At 38.5% G+C, this 19,227-nt stretch overlaps 1 protein-coding gene across 1 annotated transcript in view; it reads right to left on the reverse strand.

Moving 5' to 3' along the window:
- LOC149160741 (U2 small nuclear ribonucleoprotein B''-like) overlaps nt 1–19,227 on the reverse strand; it is a 151,455-nt gene that overhangs the window by 8,587 nt on the left and 123,641 nt on the right. Inside the window, exon 4 of the mRNA XM_089436794.1 lies at nt 12,027–12,103. Coding sequence (XP_089292920.1) covers nt 12,027–12,103 — 77 coding nt within the window. The remainder of the gene's footprint in view (nt 1–12,026; nt 12,104–19,227) is intronic.

Here is a 19,227-nt window from a genome sequence, read left to right on the forward strand (position 1 = left end):
TTTTCTACTAGAGCTTTGTAATCTTTGAACATGTTAAAAGCTTGAGATTTATTTTTCAGAAAATAAATCCATGTTTTGCAAGAAAAAACATCCACAGAGATAATATAATAAAAGTACCCACCAAGAGAAGTTATAGGCATTGGTCCACATAAATCAGAATGTACAAGATGCAATACTTCACTGGTTCTACTTTTGCTTGAAGGGAATGGTCCCTTCACTTGCTTTCCGCTTGCGCATCCTTGGCAAATGCCATCATGATCAAATTTGATTTCCGGCATTCTGGAAACCATCTTTCTCACATGAGGTAATGCTTTGTAGTGCAAACAAGCAAACCTTCAGTGCTAAAGCTCACTTTGATGATTAATGTCATGGATTAGTGCATCAATAGCTCTTCCATTGATTTTGTATAGACCTTCCCATCTAGATCCCAGAGTGAAGGCATCTCTCATGTTGAATCTCGATGGGCAAGTGAGAAATTTACCATTTATTAAAGAAACTTTCATTATCTTCTAAAGTTCATATGGACACAAAATTCTTCTTTAAACCACGGACATATAAAACTTCTTGAAAAGTCAAAGTTTTACCTTGATCTAGATGGAAAGAAAAGGAACCAAATCCCTTTATGGGATATGTAGAGTTATCTCCAAGAATGATCTTCAAATTTGTCTCCCTCTCAGCCAAATTAGAGAGTATTTCTTTGTAACCAATAAAGTGCCTTGAAGCACGACTATCAACCAACTAGCTATCACAAGAATCTGCAGGAGATGAACTAGAAAGAGCATAAACAAGAAAGTACTATGATTGAGTCTCAGCTGCATTATTATCATACCTTTGGTTCCTTGAGGAATGATAGTTTCCTTTGCGAACAGATGGAGGTCCTCTTCTTTTGTAATCAGATTTTGGTAGAGCGATCGTTGAAGTTGGATTTTGATGCTCTTTTGTTTTCTGAACACTCACGAGCATAGTGGCCATGTGTTAAAATTGGCAACTAGGGCCACATTCCATCTTAGGACAGCTCATATGATGGAGATGATTATTGCAATGGATTCCTCTTTTTGAGAGGTCCAATTTTGATATAAAGATCATCTCATTATGACAAGCAGAAATGGAATTTCGAATTTATTCTCTCTCATGCACAAATTGTCAAGGTCTGCCTCAATCAAATGTAGGTTCATGAAGCCCAATAGATGTGTCTCCTCACCCTCAACGAGGTGTATAAATAGGAGTGACCTCTCTCTCATTTGGACATCACTCATATCATCACATATCTCTCTCTCCTCTCTTGATTGGTTCGTACAGCTTGGGGGCAGCCTTCTCTACTTTGCCAAGTGTGAAAGGAGGACGAATTTCTGGGTATGTTTGCTGGCTGAAAATTTCAAAAAACAGGACAGCGTTGATTTGGGTGTTTTTTTACCAGCGTTGACTTTGTTCTTGTGGGCAAAAATCTGGTTTTTGAAGGCTGCATTTATTGGCACAATTTTTGAGGTGATTGGGACAGTTTGACTGGTTTGACTGATCTGTTTTGTGCTGAATTTGACCCTCTTGGAAGGCCGAATTTAACTGTTGTTGACCGAGCTGCTTGGAGGACATTTTGGAGGTTCTTTGACCACCGTTGACTTTCTATTTAGGGCTGCATTTGACTGTTGTTGACTGCTGATTTGACAGGACTTTTTTGGGCATGTAAATCTGATATTTGTATTTTCTCTCTCTCTACTGAACTATTGAAGAATAATAAAAATATTTGATCAAATGGTTTCCCCACATCGGGGTTTGTCCCTAGCATCTGCCATATCTTGTGTCCTCTTGCCTTGGCTTGTCTTCTACACATGTTTTTAGGTTCTATCTGCGTTTACTATCAATGTGTTTAAGTTAATGTGATTGCTACTGAATATAATTGGAAATTGTCATTGAGCTGATAAGGAACATTGAAGTAAATTGTGCTAAAGCATAGAAAATACCATTGTTATCTAAAATTAACACCATGCTTGCGACAATTGTAGCATTGGACTTTGACAAGTCTCTGGTCCATTGAGAGGGGTTGTTGGGAGCAAACTTTCTCAAATAGTGCATTCCTCTTCTTCTTTTCTTCCTTTTGCCTTGTACAGCAAAGGCAATAGGTTCTCCCTCCTCATGCTGGGAATTCTCCCTCTGGAAATCATTTTGGCTTCTTCTTCACTGGACTTTCCCAAGAGCTCATCAAATGTAGAAAACTTGTCATTATTATTGATGGTAGTAATAAAAGTTTCCCAAGAAGAAGGAAGACCTCCAAGCAAAATTAGTACCAATTCATTATCGGAAACGACTTCACCAGAAGTTGACAGTTGATCTTTGATTTTTGATATCCTCATGAAGTATGATTGAATGGTTTCTCCTCTGTTCATCTTAACATCCTTGAGTTGATTCGTCAGAGAAAGAATTTGACTCAAGTTGTTCACTTGATACATTTCAATCAGCTTGTCATACATTTCTTTGGCTTTCTTCAAATTGGAGACATAAAGGATGAGGAGGTCTCCAAAAGAGTCAAAGATAATCTTTTTAGCCTTGACTTCTCCTTTCTTGTATCTGGCTTCAATAGTAGCATTGGAGTTTTCAACTGGTTCTGCTACCTCTCCTTCAACATGTTGGAAAACGTAACTAGCTTTGGTCTTCATTATTGTACTCGAGTCAAACGTAATATATTTGTCAAGAGAAAGTGAAAAGAATTTTTAATATTAATTTAATTTGACTTATTAAAGCATGGGTTTCATGCTTGGGTCAAATGTATAGGTCAAGCCTCCATTGTAGGCTTTAGGTTATTGTCAAAATAAATTGTGAAGACTCCTCCATCCATCAAAGTCTCCTTGTTGTTGAAAGAACCCTCACAAAGTCGGCCTCCCTTACAACATCACATGTCGGCTTAATTCAAAGACACAATTGTTCACATTCTCATGTCGACTTATTTTCACATGGCAACAACTATATATACCACTACTAGGACTTCGCATTTCTCCATCTAAGAATCTCGAACAAAATTACAGAGCGAGGTTCAGACATCATAGAACTCAGATTGGTTGCAAGGTTTGGAGATCACAGCGGAGTTAAGGGCTCGGTGCTTTCACAAAGTTAAGGGTTCGGTCTTGCCACAATGATAAGGGCTCGGAGCAGCGACAGAAAGAAGAATCTAGTGCTATCGCAGTCTTAACTTGGCTCAAATAAAAGTCACGATGACATCACAGTTTGGGTTCATGTTTCCACGGTCACAGTGCCATCACAAAGGTGAGGTCTCGGTACTGCAGTAAAGTCTCGGTGCTATACCACAGTGAATTCTCGGTGCTACCACGGTACAATGGTCTCGATACTATCTCAATTAGTTGCCATCACAGTTCATGTTACCACAGTCTCGGTGTTGCCATAAGGACTCGGTATTATCACTATAATGAGGTTTCGAAGCTCCTACAAGTGATAAGTGCTATTACAGTGATGCTTCAACAATTCGTTCATGTCTCGATGCTATGATGGATGGAGGTAGTCTTGATTCTAGATTGTTAGGGCCATGGTCGTCTCATTTCTGAATCTATTTGAAAGAAGAACTTATGACTGGGTTTTCCCTCCCTTGAGGGGGGTTTTTCCCTGGCAACGTGCCTATACCTTGTGTTCTTTTCTTTTGTTGCTTGGCATTAATCTTGATGATCAAAAAAGATAATTAAGAAAACTAATACTAATAATAAAAACATCACAAGTTAATGTCAATAAGAGGAAAATCATTTAACTGCTACGTATATCGATTTTCCAACATGGTATCGGAGCTATGGTCAAAAGTCAAAAGGCAGTTTGAAGAAGGGTAGTTCTGGGCTAATGGAGTTAAGACTACAATGGGCTAAGACACCTTGAAGAAAGAGAATTTCGCTATACCTCAAGGTGACAAGTCAAAGAATGAAAAGTTCAGGTATTAATCTCAGTCACAGTCAAATCATCTCAGAGAGCAAGGGTCGATGATCTCACAGTCTAGAAGAAAAATATAACTTCACTCCACAGGATAGTAATGAACTCAAGACATCTAGTATCACAAGTATAAGTATGATGTAAGCTACAGCGAGACAGCTCGATCACTTCAGAGATTGGGTTCATAAATTTTCAGTGAAGTTACAGTCATAAAAGAATTCAGGTTCTATGATATGTGGTTAAAGTTTTGATAGGATCATAGGCTGGAGCATTGATATTTATAAGAACTAAAACAGTGATAAGGGTTCACCACAACAAGAAGCTTTTGCTACCACCACATTGTCATCATTAATGAACTGTGCCACTCCTTCTACAAACAATGAAGATTGGGATTATTGTGTACAAACCGAAGTGGATTGTGTCATCACATAAACTATCTGAAGTCTGTCCTTACAAACTCAAGCACTCTTTCAGGATCTGAGTACAAGTATTGTTACTACGACAAGGTTAATAAGCTCTCAAGAATCAGAGGTATGTAAAATTCAAGGTAAGTATAATCATAAAGATTTTCAAATGTTACATAGTTAGTACTCCCTAGATAACATACTAAATCTCATATTAGAATCTCGATCCTTATCTTCTAGAAATTACAAATAATCTAGGATGTCAAATAAAAGTCCTTGATTGAAAGAAGGAATAATATTTATAGGATTCCATCCTCCATGGTTATGTAGGAGATCTAACTTGAGAAGTTAAATCATTATTCATGGCATCCCATGTTTTGCTTGAAAGTATGTCTACAGATATAGAAGATCATGACTTGTTGTGTTGAGAAATCTAGGGCATTCAAAGTTACAAGATTTCTCTGCTTGATAATTGCTTGTGATATACTTTTTTCCAGAGACAGTACAGTTGGACATATGGATCAGCGGATGGAGTTCTCCCTAGTTGAGAGGGAGTGTTAAAATTGGAAACTAGGGCCAAACTCCATGTGGGTCATCTTATTTATGGCAGCTGATATTTTTATTGGATCCCTCTCATCGAGATGTGTAGGATTGACCAGCCAGCATCTTATGCAGGCTCAGAAGCCCAACCGACGTGTCTATTCAACCTCTATGTTTTTAGTATAAATAAGAGAGGATTTGAAGTCATTAGAGACACATTCTTGAAGTGATCTCCTCCTCTCCACGTCTTGGGTTTTTGGAGAAGGAGAGACACCAAAAAGAATACGTTGGCCTAGCTGCAGATGATGCCCTAACCTTATCCGCTGTAAATGAAGACACACGCAGGTCATGAAGGTCCCTACACGCAGTAAATGGAACAGCCCTGAACACAGTCAAGTGATGCCCTAATACGCTGACCTGTAGCCTTATACGCAGGCCCTAATACACCTAAACGCAGGTACTAATATGCTGTCCAAACAGCTCTAAATGCAGTCATAAGGGATAGTCGCAGTAATATGAAGGATAGTCGTAGTAATATGAAGGTCAACCGCATTCAAGCATGAAAGAAGCCGCAGTCATAATAATGACAAGAAAATCTGGCCGCAGTCAAAAAGAGACCTGTAGCTGCCAAGGTGTGAAGGTTTACGCAGCCCTAAACTACAGCCACGTGAAGCCCTAAATGTTGTAGAGGAGAAGACTTTATACGCTGTCATAAATAGGTCCTAATCATTGTACAGAAGAGCCCTAAATCTAAGACGCTGTCATGACAAGGGTTCTGGTTGCAGCCTAACGTTGTCATGGTGAGGACCTATGGAAATGAATAGCACAGTCTCCTAGCTGCAGCATTTACCATTGCCTTATACTGCAATACATAAGGATATATACGCAGCAACAAGGATAGGATCCAGCTGCTGTCATAATATCGGATTGCTGTAGGTGACAGCATGAAAATAGAAGGATAGTTTAAGAAGGGTCTGCTGGAAGGAATATGCATATGGTTGTATAATGAAGCAACTGAAGGATAGTGTAGCAGCATGATGATAAATGAGATCATGGGCAGCTCAGTGATGTATGAGATCATGGGCAGCATGATGTATGGGCAACATGATGAAGATCATGGGCAGCATGATGTATGGGCAGCTCAGTGATGTATGAGATCATGAGCAGCATGATGATGCATGATGCAGCATGATGGTACTACATGGTAAGGTGCAGCAAATGGACGAGATGCAGCACTATGATGGGTGAAGGAGTCACCTTAGAGAATCAGTTGAAGCAATATGTCTTCAACTAATCTCTAACGATATCAAAAGTCAAAGTGTTGACTTCCATTGTAAATGTACTATCTCTCTCTCTCTCTTTCTCTGTTGAACTTTGAAGAACATAAAAGAAGAATTGATCAAGGGTTTCCCCACATTGGGGTTTGTCCTTGGCTCGCTTCACATCTTGTGTCCTCTTGTCTTGGCTTGTCTTCTGCGATTTATATTTATGTTCTATCTACAGTTTACTTTATGCTGATGTGATTGCTAATCTAGAAAAGAAATTTAAATAAATTGCTCTAGCATAGAACATACCTAAAATTAACAGTCTTCTACCTGTACTTCTTTGAAATCTTCCAAAATTTCTTCTTCCTTCTTATTCTTTGAGTAGGCTACAAAAGCATGAGAATCTTCACCTAAATTTGGAATCTTACCTTTAGACATGAGCCTAGATACTTCTTGAGTGCAAGCAACCCATAGTTTATCAATGGTAGGCGTAGTTTCTCTACCACTCATACTCGATGCAAAAGAATCATAGGGGCCAGGCAAACCACTAAGTGTTATAGCTACAAGTTCCTTATCAAATACATTTTCTTCAATAGCTTTGAGTTGATTTCTTAATTGACATATTCTTACGAAGTGTGATGCCACTGTATCATCCTTTGTTATCTTCACACCACTAAGTTGATTCCTTAGACTTATAGATTGACTAATGTTGTTGGTGTATAATCTAGTAAGAGCAACATACATTTCCTTGGAATATTTAAGATTAGCAATATAAGGAATCAGATGATATCTAACAAATTCCACAATGACACTCATGGCAATGATGTCATCTTCTTGGAACTTGACTTTTCCTGCTTGATCATTTGGTTCAGTAACTTTTCCTTTCACAATACCCAAGACCTTATGTCTTGCAAGAACAAGGTCAATTCTAGTCTTCCATGCTCTGAAGTTTGTAGCTCCTTCAAGCTTGTTTTCTGCCTTCATGAAGGAATTCATGATGAAGATGATCAATCAAGACAAAAGATGTAGGATCTCAATGCTCTTTAAGGTGCTCTCAATGCTCTTCAAGGTGATCTCAATGCTCTTTTCCTTCACCAAAGCTCTGATACCATGTTGATTTTCTAGTTGCAAACAAGACTAGAACAATTTTCAAACTGATAACTACTTCCAATGATACAATTTGACTTCTTTAGAGCATTCCAATCATTAAGCAATTATACTTGAAAATTTCAACCATAAACTTCAATAGAGCAATAGAGATCACAGTGACAATAAAACAAGAAGACACCAAAATTTCTTGGGACAAAACCCCACAAGGGGGAAAACTCGGTAATCTTTCCTTATGAGAGAGAGTTCAATTCATCAATTGTACATCAGAATATTCTAGTTAAAATGCCAATCTTTGACCTCAATAATTGTCAAGTTAAAACCAGTCAAAAGAGAGAAAAAGTGAATGAACTGCTCACAATCAAAGTCTAAACAAGAGGCCCAAAATTCGGCCTGAGGCTACTAGTAAAAGGGTCGAAATTCGCTCCTCCAATTTCCACAGAAATTCATTCAAACCTTAGATTTTGACTTGTGGTCAAACTTCAATCAACAGACCAAAACAGAGACAGATCTTCGGTCAATGAACAGTCAACAAACCACAAAAAAATTGACTTCCAATCCTTGGTCAACAACTCGGTCAAACAACATAGAAATGAATCAAGTCAACGCTAGTAAGTAGAAGTCAAATAAGTTGGGCAACGCAAAAATAAATCCTCCTCTTCCTCCCCGCACGTGTCAATAGATCTTGTGATTGGTCAAATGAATGAGTTATAGTGTGATGCCAAATGAGGTCCAACAAATGCCAATATATACGTGAGTCAAGAGGTCGGTTTTGTTGAAAAGTGTAACTAGGTTCGGTCTTCATAATGACATGTGTAATTGTGATTTTATGTAATTGATGAAAAGAAAAAAAATAAAATTATTATTGTAATGCTTGTCTCATGGGTTTCATGAGCAAGCAATTTTATTTTTAGTGATGGCTCCCATTGAGAGCCTCTAGGTTTTGTCATCTAGTCATAAAAGTCAATATTGAGATAATGTCATGTATGAAGGACCCTTCTTGGGCATGTTACAATTTTATATGAGTCATAAAATGTATAAGAAGGCCCTCCAAGACCAAGCAAAGACACCTCCTTCAAGTTGGCTTCAAAATGGATTAAATAATTTCCTCAAGTGACATGTCGGCTCACACCCAAGTCAAGTCAGCTTATTATAGGCTCCAACCACTATAAATATGTTGAAGTTTCTAAGGTTACTTAGTTTAGAAACCCTTCATGCACTTTTTCTGATTTATTCCTACCTACTTGTTATTTTTCTTTAACAAGTTATTTACAAAGTAAATACTGAAAATAAACACCAGTGCATGCTCAACATATTACAGATTAGCAACTAAAAGAAATAAGAACAAACACACCACATGACACCATTATTTTTGGACCAATGTCCCCGGAAAAACCTAATGCGGGAAAACCGGTGCAGCTATCTGAGGGTTTTCTTATTAAGCAATATCAAAGTACAATCTGGGTGTCGAAATTGGCCTACCCAACAGAGAATTTACTTAACAGCTACACTTCATAGTTTGAGAGAAATCTCCTAGCTGAAACCCCAGAAAATCCTTCCGGCAGCTCCTCAGCACAAAATTGCTTTGTAACCCCAGCGTCTACCCAATCTGGACTGCGTCAGTGCCTCTCTGTCTCACGCTGGCCCTGCATCAGCCTTTCTTGTTCTGCGCCAACCCCAGGAGGCCCTGCGTCAGCGTTCTGGGCCTCTGCGCCAGACATGCTGGCCTCTCTAGTGCTCTGCACAGCACTTCATTGCCTTTGCATGGCCCTACGTGAGCCCTTGTTGGCTCTGCATCACTCTCCTTGGCTGTTGCGCTGCTCTCCCGGCACAATCTCTGCCTTCTTTGTTTCTCTATACTCAATGCCCCTCAGCTGCTCTTCCGATCATTAATTCTATCTCTCTTAGCAAACCCTGCTCTAGAGAATAGAATGACTGATCACTCTGGTGTATTCTCCAAGTGACCCTCAAGCCTCCTCTTATACTTTTCCTGTTGACATCTCAACGGCCGAGATTAAGTCCCTAATCAACGGCTAAGATTAGATCTGGCTTGATCCATGTCTTTTGGACCACTCTAACACAGATTCATATTAATACACATTAATATTTTATTTTCCCTAAGTTTAGACTTAGGGACTCCATTAAAAATATGATTATTTTAATATCTCCTGATCTATTTAGAATCTGCCCAAACCCTTTCTGGGTATTGGAGATCTCATGTGCCCCAACCTCTCCACCAAATTTCGTGGCTAGAGCACATCCGATGCTACCCCAAATCAACAAAATAGGCAGCTCGACCTAATTTCAGAGGACAGATTTTCAGTGAAGCAGGTCTGAAGTTAAGCAGTGCGAAGGTGACAAAGAAGGAGCCTAAGAACCAGCGAGAGAGGAAGAAGTTACGAAGTGTTCCAGCATTATTTTGGGACTATTTTGGGCTAAGGGATCTCCACACATGCGAAGGTACAGATCTGTCTATTGCAGCAAGGAGGCCGAGAAGGTTACAAGTATCAAAAGGTAATCAAGTTGGGTGAAGGACAAGTAAAAGGGAAGTTGAGTTAAAAGGAGGAAGTCTCCTTCTAGAGCGAAGAAGATATAAGGTAAAAGTTGGTCAAGCTAATGTGCTAAGGGTTTCTGAACTAGAACCAAGGAGTGCAGTGCTGAACCAAGGGACCGAAATTCTGAAGAGTAGCCAAGAAGGACGAAGAAGCAGAGGTTTGATCATTGCAGGAAGAATCTCATCAAGGAGGATTTGTGTCTTGGTCTTGGAGTGGCAAATAGGTCAAGGGTCTTGGTCTTGGTATTCGTCAATTGAAGTCTCTATAAGAAGAAGAATTTGTGCGGGTTTTCCTCTCAAGTGGGAGAGGTTTTGGCCCTAGAGAATAGCCTACATTTTGTATCTCTTGTCTCTTTATTGTTTATGCATTGGTAACTGTTTGATGAAAGAAGAACACAATAATAATTTAAAGAGAAGAAAATAATCTAAGTAAAAAGCATTCACAAGCAGTGGTCTCTTAGAGAAATCACCTAATACTTGATGCCCTAGATTTTTCAATAGGTTTTGACCTTACAGTCAAACCCCTTCAAGTGGTGGGGCCGACTTGTCTAATTGAGGCTGACTCGGACAGCTGGAAAATAAATAATTTCTCCTTTAATTTTGACCATGAAAATACCGACCTCAAGTACTATTTTCAACAATGCGCAGGCGAAAGCTGCGATTACCCGATAGGTCACAAGGGCTGGTAGCCCCTCTTGCGTAGAGGTTTGATGGTAGTGCCCCCCCAAAAAAATTGGCAATTTTTTGCATCCATTCTGGGTGGTTTTCAGCATATGCTTTTCACTTTTAGTGGTTTTGTGGCACATGGCGGTTCAACACATATTCTAGTTAAGGAACTACGGCTGTATTCTAATCTAGGGTTAATGGATGCCATGGGATATACATATTGTATTATAACATTGTAAATAAATTTATACTGAAAAATATTACTAATTTTTTGGTTTTTGGGTTTCAAATAAAAAATCTCTATGCTAATGTGTATGTGTCATTGCATCTTTTCCATTTTATTTAAAAAATGATTGCAGCAATTCATTGTACAAAGGTTAAAACCAACAGCACACACCCAACCCACCCCCCTCCGCAATTTTGTGAAATGTGACAAAACATTTCACCAGTATGCAAAGCATCAGTAGAAAAAGAGTTAGGTTGCTTCAATGGGATTTGTCAAGTAGTGTAGGAAAAGAAGTCTTGTCTTAGAGGATGTGTTGGTGTGGTTTCTGCACATTGGATCTTCACAGTTGCTAGGGCTTTGATTTGTCCTCACTAGGGCTTGGAGAGCTGAAAGGATTAAGAGAAGGCCGTGGTATGTAAACGTACTTCATCTTGCACATGTTAATGAACTTGCCAGTTGTCCAAAACTTGCACAATTTCCAGATTTAATTTTCAGCTATATATGTTCTTTAGACATTCTTATGTACGGCCATATATGTCTCGCTGATTTGACATAAGTAAATAGTCAATAAGAAAATAAGGGGCTGATTTTCCTGCTGTTATTACTGCTGTAAGAGTATTTTCAGATCTGGATATTGGCTGATAAGTTGCCCTAAAAGGTCTGAAACTTATCCCTTTGGTTTGATAGTTTTTCTCCTTGAATTTCCGCAAAGTTTGAACTGTATATAAGTGAAACATCATACTTTTCCCCTGTTGTTTTGTACTCTGTTTTACAGCAACCCTAAGGCTGAAAATTCACTGGGCTAAGATCCAAAAACCCTTGTACGTTAAAGGTGAAATTCCAGTTTTGTATTGAATTTTGCATTCTGTGAAATTTTCAGGACTAGCAGACATAAAAATGAGTCCATATTTGGGTAAATAATCCAAGTCCGAAAAGAACCTTAAAGGTAGTAGTATTCTAAACTTAATCAGACAAGTCAAGAGACACATATTATCTAAATGGAAGAGACTATTAAGACCACTAAATCACATGGGTACAGATATAAGTTTATCATTTGGAAATAGCCATCACTAAATCCGACATCAGAAAAGAAACCTCAAAGAAATCCAGAGGAAAGAGCTTCATAGTTGAAACTTGAGATTGATGTTATCCAGTTTTGTTAAATACAATGAAAAGAGAAATGAGTATGAATAAGACAACCCAAACTAAAAACATATAGTCATCACAAAAAATAAAATAATAACCTTTTTCTCTACAATCTCTGAGAATAGAACAAAATAGCACCCTATTTCCATTTCAAATCACCTACTTAACAAAATAGCCTTATGAAACATGAAACTTACAGCAGTTGCCCCATAAGAAGTTGCAGGTCCATTCCCAGCCTGTTGAGATTCATGTTGTTCCTTGCGCCTCTTCTCAGCTGCAAACACGTGTTCGTGACAAAATGCAGAACTTTAGCAGATATAAAAAGGGACAGCTTTTATTTTCATATTTATTAAACATAATGTGGTGCGCCAGCCTTCATAAAAAAATCGATATAGAAAAGATATATACCTCATTGTGAATCAGATCTTCTTCAGTCAAGAAAATAAGGATAACCTCTAGAATGAAAGAAGCACACCCATCAAAAGACTAAAATCAGCAATTTACACATTCTATGTTTGTAGTTCAAAATCGCACATTCACTGCACTTCATCACTGACTCTCAAGGAAGAGAGTGCATTGTACAATAACCACTATCAAGAAGTAAATTTTGATTTGTTATAATTTATGATATTCAATGACCAGGTTACAGACCACATTGCTTTGCAAGGAAAATCTCCAAACTAATCCACAGGCTTAGGTGTTAGCCTCATCTCAACTAAAACACCAAACTGGAGATGGTATCATATCTAAAACCACTGCCATGTACAGAATATAGCGGAGGAGTTGCATGGGGACATGTCCCTAGCCCTTGAAAGTCCAGAAATGGCAATATCAGTCACTGGTACCAATACTGGGAAGTCCAGAAGATGTCCCCCACCAAAAGCACCACCAATTCAAGGAACATCTCACTCAATTTGAGGGAGCATTCCCCCACTAAAAGAAAATATGGCAACGTGTAACAAAAAATTGAATGAAAACTGTTGAAAAAAGGCATAAAGGATCAAAAATATTTATCCTAATCCTATAAGCTCTTTTGAAAAATTACGAGAAAGAAACAAGCACAGCAAACCTTTTCTTACATCCTAGGAGCTGAAAATTGCAGGTACGAGCCAACAGGTTCACTCCAGCGACATTTGTATCCAGGGACAATCCAGGGGAATAGCTTTTCTTCCCAGTTTAAATTAAACACATTCAACTTCATTTTGAAGGAGGAAAAGAGCCAGCAAAATATTATTTAATTTAGAACTATGTTGCAACTACCTATGAGTTGACTTGGACATCTATTTTTAGTTCACGGCAGCTTAGTTGAGCTCACTTCACTCCAGTTTAGTTTGTGACTTCAGCGCACTTCAGTCCATATAAGATTTTGACTTCAATTCAAATCCTTCTATTCTGGGCTATTGCGCACCACTTGAGGAATTTTCATTCTTGCCTTGAGTAGACCATAGTTGCCAAAGCAGGAGCACCAAGAGTGCTTTCCCAAAAAACCTCAAGAACAGAGCATCCCAAGAGCATGGCTTTTTTTTTCATTTTTTTTTATATTTTAATGCATTTATATTCAAAAAAAAACACAAAATGACAAATTAGTTGCAGAATATGTGAAAACATACACATTTGTGCTACATGTAGATGAATACTAAATAATTATAAAGTTAGAAAACGCACCCATAGTACACATACAAAATTTTATAAAGGAAGTAGACCATTACCTTATGCAATGAAATAGGTTATCCCTGAACTGTCTAACATGACCAAATAGTTATGTTTACAAATTAGGCCATCTCACCTTCAATAGGTACCTGAAAGTGAGCAAAGTGCTACCAAATCTAATCTTTAGATCTAAAGCAGCCGCAACCTAGAGTGAGTGCCATAAAAGCAATGTTCCACCAATTTTCAAGGACGGCGGAGGATGAGTGGAAGCACCCCCAAATTTTGAGGAAATTCAAGGGGGCAGGGGGGATTGTGTATACCTAGCATAAGGGTCCCCATCTCTAAAAACATAAAAATGAAAATAATAACAATAAAATCCCAACAAGTCCCTTTGTGGGACGATTGAGTGGTTGGTACAATGGGATGTTATCCCCTCCATGTGGTTTCAAATCCCACAAAGGAGATCTTTGGCCCGTTGTGATAAGGCTCAAGGAGTAGGCTCCCCCACCCTCATGGAGTCTCGGCTCTTGCTAAGTCATAAATTCCCAGTATATCTGGCATACATGCTGCTGGATTTACTCTTGGTGTTATAGTGGCAGACGCTAAGTTTGATCTTGGGCCTTGCCCAGATTACTCCAACGAGTTACCGATTCACCATGGTAAAAAAAAATGATAAAAATCCCTACAATAACAATTCACCCATGCAAATTCGTCATTGTGCAATGTAAATACCTAACAAGCAATAAAATAGGGCTAAATTCAAATCTTTAGATGATATAAACATGATTCAAATCAAGATTCAGTAAGGAAATACATTGACTCATAAACCATAAATAAAACAGATATAGTAAAATATTGATACATTATTTTAAATCCATCATTCTAGAATCTAACTAGTACAAGAAAAATAGTAGAGACCGTCAAAGGATCTTAGCTGGAGTGGTTTGGTGAAAATTTTGTTTCCCTAGCTACATAGCTTCAAGACTTCGAAGATATGTTGTAATTGACCCGTTGTGGCATTTATGAAATAGTTGCATCTGGTGTAATCTTGGCAGACGATATTTTGAATTTACTGATTCTCCAAAAATTCTCATTCTGGTTAAAAGAAAATAAAATAGTAGAAACCGAAGTCTAAAATAGTAAATTGAAATTACACAAACTCAAAAATAGTAGAGCGTTGTTTTATGTTTGTAGCTCAAGCAGGTACTTCTACACAGACCTAAGTGTCTAAGCATGCAAAAAGTTGCCTACCAGCCGTTGAACCTTAGCAAACTACTTTAGTAATTTAAATAATTTCTTTTATAAGATTAAAGTGAGTTAATCTAATCTAATGCAAAGGTTACTTGTATTAGTGAATTACATGAATCTCAATTGTTGATCTCAAGTGAGGCGAGATCTAATCTCAACTGTCAATTATTTTGGAGATTACAATTGTGGATTCAATCATAACTCAAGCTTAAAAAAGACAAGCTACACCAAGGGAGAAGACACAACACACGGGGACACAAGGGATTGAGAGAGGCATCTGTTATAAACATAAATATAAATTAATTAATTAATTAAATCGAAATTGAAGAGGCATGTACCCTTTCACCTCGTGACTAGTCAATGCTATAATGTAAACCGTCACGAGGGTTATTGTATCATCATTGTATCATCATTTTCTTATTCAACCTATCAATCAATATATTTTTATTATGAAATAATTTTGTCTACACACTTACAAACAAGGACTATTTGTTACACTAGTATCAGAGCTATATTGCTCCATGTTGTTCCGCTATCAGCAGCACTATACAATCTCGTGTCATGTTCGTTGCCACCCTATTCCCTATTTAGTCATCATTTTTGTGCATTGCCACTAGCCTATCTCGAACATTCTACCCACGGCCAGCACTGTCATAGCATCTTCCAAAAGTTGCCCCCTAAAATTTGTTTGGGCGAGACTATCTGTACGTACAATTGACTCCATTTTTTTTGTTGTTACCCATGCCCTATCCGCTTTGCTATAAAATTCCCGTCGTGTCTTCCGCAATATAGATTGTACTCAGATCAACACAATAACTGCCACCCAGCTATACAGTTGTCACCACATAATGCTTCAAACCACAACAAATCATTGGCATTGTATGGTCAACCATTAAATCCACTGTTGTCAAGGTTTGGTACAGACACGGCACTACATATCCACTTTATACATTTCTTAAATTAATTTATTAAGTTGAATAAATTAACCAAAAAAAACTCACTTAGTACTATATATATATATATATATATATATATATTAAAGTTTAAAAAAAAGGGTATAATGAGAATGTATGCTATTCGAGGAATGTAAGTTGGGGGTTGTGCCCGCCACCCCGAGGAGATCAATGCATATTGAATGGAGTGGGCTGGCCACCCCATGCATGCACAAGCATGCAAGTAAAGGTTATTCACACACCATGAACCACTATACAAAAAATGAAGGAGGGTTGGCCCCAGCACACGCTCACTGAGAAGCCTCTCTCAATATTGTGTTGGTGTGTGCCTTAGCCTCAACATATAGGCTCAATTTATAACTTTCGTAAGCTAAGATTGATGACCAAAACTAGCTCATCAAGTTAACTACGAATAAGGGACTTAACTTTAATTAACTTTTCTCTCTTTAGCTTTCTTTACTTTAACTCAAGTACAACTGTACAAGTCATAAATTTAGTTTTCATTACATGCACATCTCATGCATGTGACATGCAACAAATCTACATGTGTGCAACTCACTTGCACATCTCATGCATGTCACATGCAACACATCTACATGTGTGCAACTCACTTGCACACTCTACATGTCACGTGCAAGCTCCTAAAGAGGCAAATCAATGTCCTTCTAGTCAAGAAACAAGGCTAGAAGTACCTTCCAAGCTACAAAACTCAACACTCCCTCTTAGCGAGGAAGGTACCTAAAGAAGAACCTCCTCCACCTGGATCTGTCTCTAACACCACCACGTTATCAATTGTTGTAGTTGCTCCCTTTGAACTAGAAGAATTCCCTACTACCTACTTTGGAATCTAATTATAAGACCTGTTACCTTTAACCATGCTCCTAGGATCCTACTCCTGAGCGTCCTAACAATGTCATATCATACCAACCGAGGCTCCTAGATGTACGTTAAGAATCACTCTTCCTTGCCACCTGCTCTCTCTCAGTAACTAACACTAATCCTGTATCTAAGATCCCTTTGGATATACCCATAGGTTGTCCCAACATCCTCTATGATTGCCCTTGTCTAATGCCAAGCACTACCACTGCATCCAAGGTTGCTCCCTCTAAATATAGAAGCACTTGTCCATCCCAAAATAAAACTCTATATCCATCATCCTCTAAGGCTAATACTGAGAGCATGTGTACCATCAACCCTGGAACAAATAACATCCCTGTCACCTCTAGAAATCCTCCTGACTCTAGCTGGAATCTAACACATCCAACCCCCTTCACTGCATGTGTGGTGCTAGCTCCACAACTCACATGGCAGTCTAAGTTTGTCTCTGAAACATTGTGGAACACTGACCTCATCCCCATCATGTGACTGTGTGATTGGATGCTTTACTGTCCACTAGCCATAACCCACTATCCTCATACACAATAATACTAATTTCTGAAGTATAGGCAACAAGAGAAAATTCTTTCTCAAATTTCTTTGTAAAGTCATCAATCTCAGTTGATGTTGATGTAGCCACCTGATCCTCCTCCTCCTCCTCCTTCTTCTTGTATGGACATTGGCTTGCATAGTGACCAGTCTTGTGATACGCAAAGCACTTCACTTTGCTCATGTCCCTCACGAAAGCATATCCCCTGCTTCCCTTTACTTTACTTTTTCCCTTTACAGCAAGAGAAAAATTCTCCTCATTATCCCCACCATCATATTGGCTTGTAATTTTGGAATGTCTCCTCATCTCTTCCTGTACGAAATCATCCCACAATCTATCCCAACTAGGCAGATTTTCCTATGCAAAAATCCCATCAACAAAGACATCCCATTTCGGGGGAAAGCCACTTAAAGTTGATCTGACCAACTCCTCACTACCAATAGTTTCCCCTGTTGTTGCCAAGTCATCACTAATCTTGGTGATCCTAGTTAGATATGATGCAACTCTGTCGATTTCTCTTTCAACGCCATCTTTTTGTTTTGGTTTGTACTCTGGTATAACTTGGTTAAGGATGCCCACATCTCAAAGGCATTCTTCTTCCTTGTCACATGAGGTATAATATGGTCTTTAATGGAATCCAAGATTATTCTCTTGGCCTTCACGTTCTTCTTATTAAACTCAACCAACTGCATAGGATCTACAAGAATTGGAACAACCTTTTCCACGATGTCCCACAACTCCTACTCCTCAAACAATAGAACAATCCGCTCTCTCCATGAGTTAAAATTTTCTGCCCCATACAACCTATCCTCATAACACAACCCAGTAGTCATCTCAAACTCCACTAACCAATAGTCACTTTCACCCTTTTTTAATTTTTTTTTTCTTATAGTTTTTTTCTTGTAAAAAATATTTTTGCTTGTAAAAAAAGATTCTTCGACCCGAAAAAGAAATGGTCACACCGCCCTAATAAAAATTTCTCGTTTGTATGATCCCAGCCAACCTGGCTTTTGCAATCCGATACAAGCCTAACACCTGTGATTCCAAGGTCGATTCATAGTTGGGGCTCTATTACCATGTTATACTTTCCCGAACCCAACACTCGGTATTTGGTTCCCAACAATTATTAACTAAACGAATACACAACTAAGTTCCTAACCAAAAATATTTAGCAAAAGCAAAATTATTCAATCTAGATCACATACACAAACAAATTTCTGCCCAACCAACAGTTCTTCATTAATAAATTAATCATAGAACTCACATGGGCTCCCTTCCTGGGATAATGGCCTAACGGAGAAAATATAGACCACAAAATTGATCACTAGCCTCTCTACACTCCCTCAGACGCAACACTCGTTCACTGAGTAGCCTCTCTCAATCTTGTGTTATTGTTGTGTGTCTTAGCCTCAGCACTTGGGCTCAATTTATAACTTTCATAGGCTAAGATTGACGACCAAAATTAGTTGGTCAAGTTAATTGAAGATAAGTGACTTAACTTTAGTTATTTTTCCTATCTTTAGCTTTCTTTACTTTAACTCAAATGCAAGTCATAAATTTAGCTTTCTTTACATGCACATCTCATGCATGTCACATGCAACACATCCACATGTGTGAAACTCACTTGCACACTCTGCATGTCACATGCAAGCTCCTAAAGAGGCAAATCAAGGTCCTTATAATCAAGACACAAGGCTAGAAGTACCATCCAAGCTACAAAGCTCAACAAGGCGTAGCAAAGCCGAGAGGAAACAACTTGAGTTCCGATCTAATGCCCAAGAGAAAAATGAGGGGGTTGTAAGCGGCTAGCTTCAAAGGTCGCAAGGAGAGTACTGACTGGATTTCCTAGACAGCTTTGGGGAGAATTGAGATCAGAGAGGCAATGAAAGAAGGTTGCTTGGGCAAGAATTCGGTGTTGTTTTTTAAGTGTATGCGATTTTGGAAGATTGCATGGAGTGTTGGAAAAGTAGCTAGGATCGGTCTTCATAATTATCTTTGTATTTCATGTAAAAGAAGAAAAAGAGTCTAATTTAAGCATGGGTTTCATGCTCAAGTCTAGGTCAAGCATGTTCTTCATACTTCTAGGATTTGTTATTGAGTCAAAGTCCAATTGGACTCTTT

This window comes from Pinus tabuliformis, chromosome 5_2 (genome assembly GCF_031772625.1).
Source record: "Pinus tabuliformis cultivar Carrire ecotype Pingquan chromosome 5_2, CPIR1, whole genome shotgun sequence".
In the NCBI taxonomy this organism is placed as follows: Eukaryota; Viridiplantae; Streptophyta; class Pinopsida; order Pinales; family Pinaceae; genus Pinus; species Pinus tabuliformis.